The following is a 3,211-nucleotide window of genomic DNA, read 5'->3' on the forward strand; positions in this document are numbered from 1 at the left end:
ATTTAGGGTTGCCAGATGGCCTAAGAAACGGCCAAGTCCGCGTAGAAAAAAGCGCCAAAAAGGCCTATAACTCAATATATACTCTGTCTCTTATACACATCTAGATGTGTATAAGAGACAGACTCTGTACTTGGTACTCTGACTCAGAGCAAGCGTCATACTCTGTACTTTGTACTCTGACTCAGAGCAAGCGTCATACTCTGTACTTTGTACTCTGACTCAGAGCAAGCGTCAGAGCAACTCTGAGCTTCATGGACGTCATAGTTCAGGTGTTGGTTGTGGTGCTTGCGAGCGCCGGGCGCGGGGGCCCCGTGGGTGAGAACAATGCAGGTGGGTTGTTATCTTTCCTTTATATATAATAATAATGTAAAGGAAATATAAGTTTTACTTTTATATAATTATGGAAAATTCGTGTTTCGATTAAGATTGCAAAGGTTTGTCATGGGGTTTACAGGCTTAATATGGGGCTGAACGAGGCTTTCTTTGATTGGGAACATTTTAAAAAGTTTGCTGGTTTTAGGATCAAGGGATACGGGATGACTTGAATTTGAATATCTGCTTGTTTATGTCATGGTTATTGATTTAGTAGGTTTATATAATCTATATAATAATATATCATCTATATAATAATTGCTCGTTTAACACTCGTAACATGAGCGCTTTCTAACAAGCTTTATTTAAGCTACCACTGACTTATCTGTCAGTTATACTAACTAAACAACGGATGTAACTCTCAAAATTGCTGTTGCTTTATTATTACTATTATAATTATTCGATTTATGATGCAATTTTAAGAATATTTTTGATTTACTACATTACTACTACATTTTATTACGATTATCTTTATTAATCGCATACTAATGCCTGACTTGTTTGAATTTTTTGGCTCGAAAGTCTGGGAAAAGACAATGAGTGTGTCGTCGTAATAGACGTGTGTACGTTTAGTAGACGTTGCAGTGGCTGACGTTGCAGTGAAACACGTGAACATGTTCATGTATGTGCGTTGTGAACACGTGAACATGTTCATGTATGTGCGTTGTAAACACGTGAACATGTTCATATATGTGCGCTGTGAACACGTGAACATGTTCATGTATGTGCGTTGTGAACACGGTAACATGTTCATATATGTGCGTTGTGAACACATGAACATGTTCCATGTACGTTTTGTTGTACACAGCTGTGAGTGAACACGTCCACTTAATTTGTATGTACGTAATTGTGAGTGAACATGTCCCATGTACGTGTTGATGTACACAATTGTGAATGAACATGTCCCATGTACCGATGTACGTGTTGATATACACAATTGTGAGCGAGGCTCGACATAGTTGCTAGAGCTTTCTTACCCTCCGCCAGTAACTCTAATCTGTCGCATTGGCATGTTGATCGTTTGTTGTGGTTCTGAACATTGAAGTCTCTGGCCACGTAAATGCAATTAATGAACAACTGTCTCGCTGGGGTGGCGCCCCTATACTCCGCCTCGCAGGCAAGTTTTACCGCCGCCGAGGCACCGAAGGGCCGTGGTACATATCTGCTCTCAGTTGGGCCAGCTGATGCCCTCGGATGGGCCAGCTGATGCCCTCGGATGGGCCAGGTGATGCACGATGCTGTTTTATGCTTTTTAGTGGGAACAAAGGCTCTTCGGATTGTTCCCAGGAACACATTCAGTTTCTTGAATGTCTCTATGTTAAACTCTTTTCCTTATAACTCCATCAGCAAGACGTCAAACAACCTTGGCACGCCAAGAATAGGGATCCTTGAAATCTGACCGTATCTCTGTAGCGTTGATCCTGCGCAGTGCACAGTCTCCCCCTTCTCTCGTTTCGTTATTTCAAAAATTCGCTAGATGAATTTCAATTGCCGCTTTGCCACCATCGTGAACGATGTCTAAAGCTGGCAGCAGTACTCAAGGAAAGGAACCGCAAAGACTGTGAAGAGTGTGATCATCGGTTCCGCTTCTATTATCCTGAATGTACATATACAAGCTGATTCACTCCATCAGGATCTGTCTCTTGCAGTTATTGCCGCTATCTGAACACACGTTTTGACCTGGGTATTCATCAACGCGAAGCAGTTGCTTCCTTTCAATTTCCGAGCCATCAGATGACAGGTAATGCCGTTCTATTCAGATTCTTCCGCTAGCTTTGTATCTCAGAACATATCACTTGGTGCCACTGATTTGCATGTTATTCACTTCACTTGTGTCCAGTCGTATATTGCAAAAAGGTCTCCTTGTAACCTTTCGCAACCCACTTTGTCTGTGATCGTCCCCAACACCCTGCCCATGGTGTCGTCAGCATATGACGATATCGAGGCGTGGCTCGACATAGTTGCTAGAGCTTTCTTACCCTCCGCCAGTAACTCTAATCTGATCCCAAAGAAGTCTTCGTTTTCGGAAGAGCAATCCATGGTCAATGAGCCCCATCTTGCTGCCAGCTAGCGTCTCATCTCCAACATTGAATACAAGCAAGCAATCCTGTCTGTACAACTCTGTGTTGTCAAAGCTTTGCTTTCTGACTTGAAAGTCAGATTGCCACTGTAAATGGTTCTTTTAACAATCGCTTGCATGCCTTAATAATGCATCATGTTATATTGCTTGCTGTTGTCAAAAAATTTTTAACTACTCCCTAGCTTAAAAAGTAGGCTTTTATATTTATATTTAAATCTTATTTCAGAAAATCCGCATTCATTCTCAATTCATTCGGTTATGTTATTCCCAGTAAAAATGATCATCTAGCTTGACTCTGACTGAGTCAACCGATCTGAGGGCAAGATTTAGATATTGAATTGAATTTTCTTTCTGGTGACGGTAACTACCGTTATCAGGCCATCAGGTACGAATAGCATTGACGACGGTTAACACATCGTATACAAGTTGTTTAATAAAAGCATAACTCGGAGTTTAATCGAGTTCTCGCGCAGGCGAGTGTGACGTCGGGCAGTTCGCCTGCGGGACAGGCGAGTGTCTGCCGCTCTCCGTGCGCTGCGATGGTGACAACGACTGTGGCGACTATAGTGATGAACGTGACTGTGGTGAGTATAGTGATGAACGTGACTGTGGTGAGTATAGTGATGAACGTGACTGTGGTGAGTATAGTGATGAACGTGACTGTGGTGAGTACAGTGATGAACGTGACTGTGGTGAGTACAGTGATGAACGTGACTGTGGTGAGTATAGTGATGAACGTGACTGTGGTGAGTATAGTGA

General features: G+C 42.4%; 1 protein-coding gene across 1 annotated transcript in view; it reads left to right on the forward strand.

Moving 5' to 3' along the window:
* Nucleotides 1–136: 136 nt before the first annotated feature.
* The window catches only part of LOC108680554 (low-density lipoprotein receptor-related protein 2), a 21,851-nt gene continuing 18,776 nt past the window's right edge, over nt 137–3,211 (forward strand). Inside the window, exons 1-2 of the mRNA XM_047882418.1 lie at nt 137–330; nt 2,926–3,036. Coding sequence (XP_047738374.1) covers nt 252–330; nt 2,926–3,036 — 190 coding nt within the window. The 5' untranslated portion in view covers nt 137–251. The remainder of the gene's footprint in view (nt 331–2,925; nt 3,037–3,211) is intronic.

The sequence above is a fragment of the Hyalella azteca genome, unplaced genomic scaffold (genome assembly GCF_000764305.2).
Source record: "Hyalella azteca isolate HAZT.00-mixed unplaced genomic scaffold, Hazt_2.0.2 contig10411, whole genome shotgun sequence".
Lineage (NCBI taxonomy): Eukaryota > Metazoa > Arthropoda > Malacostraca > Amphipoda > Hyalellidae > Hyalella > Hyalella azteca.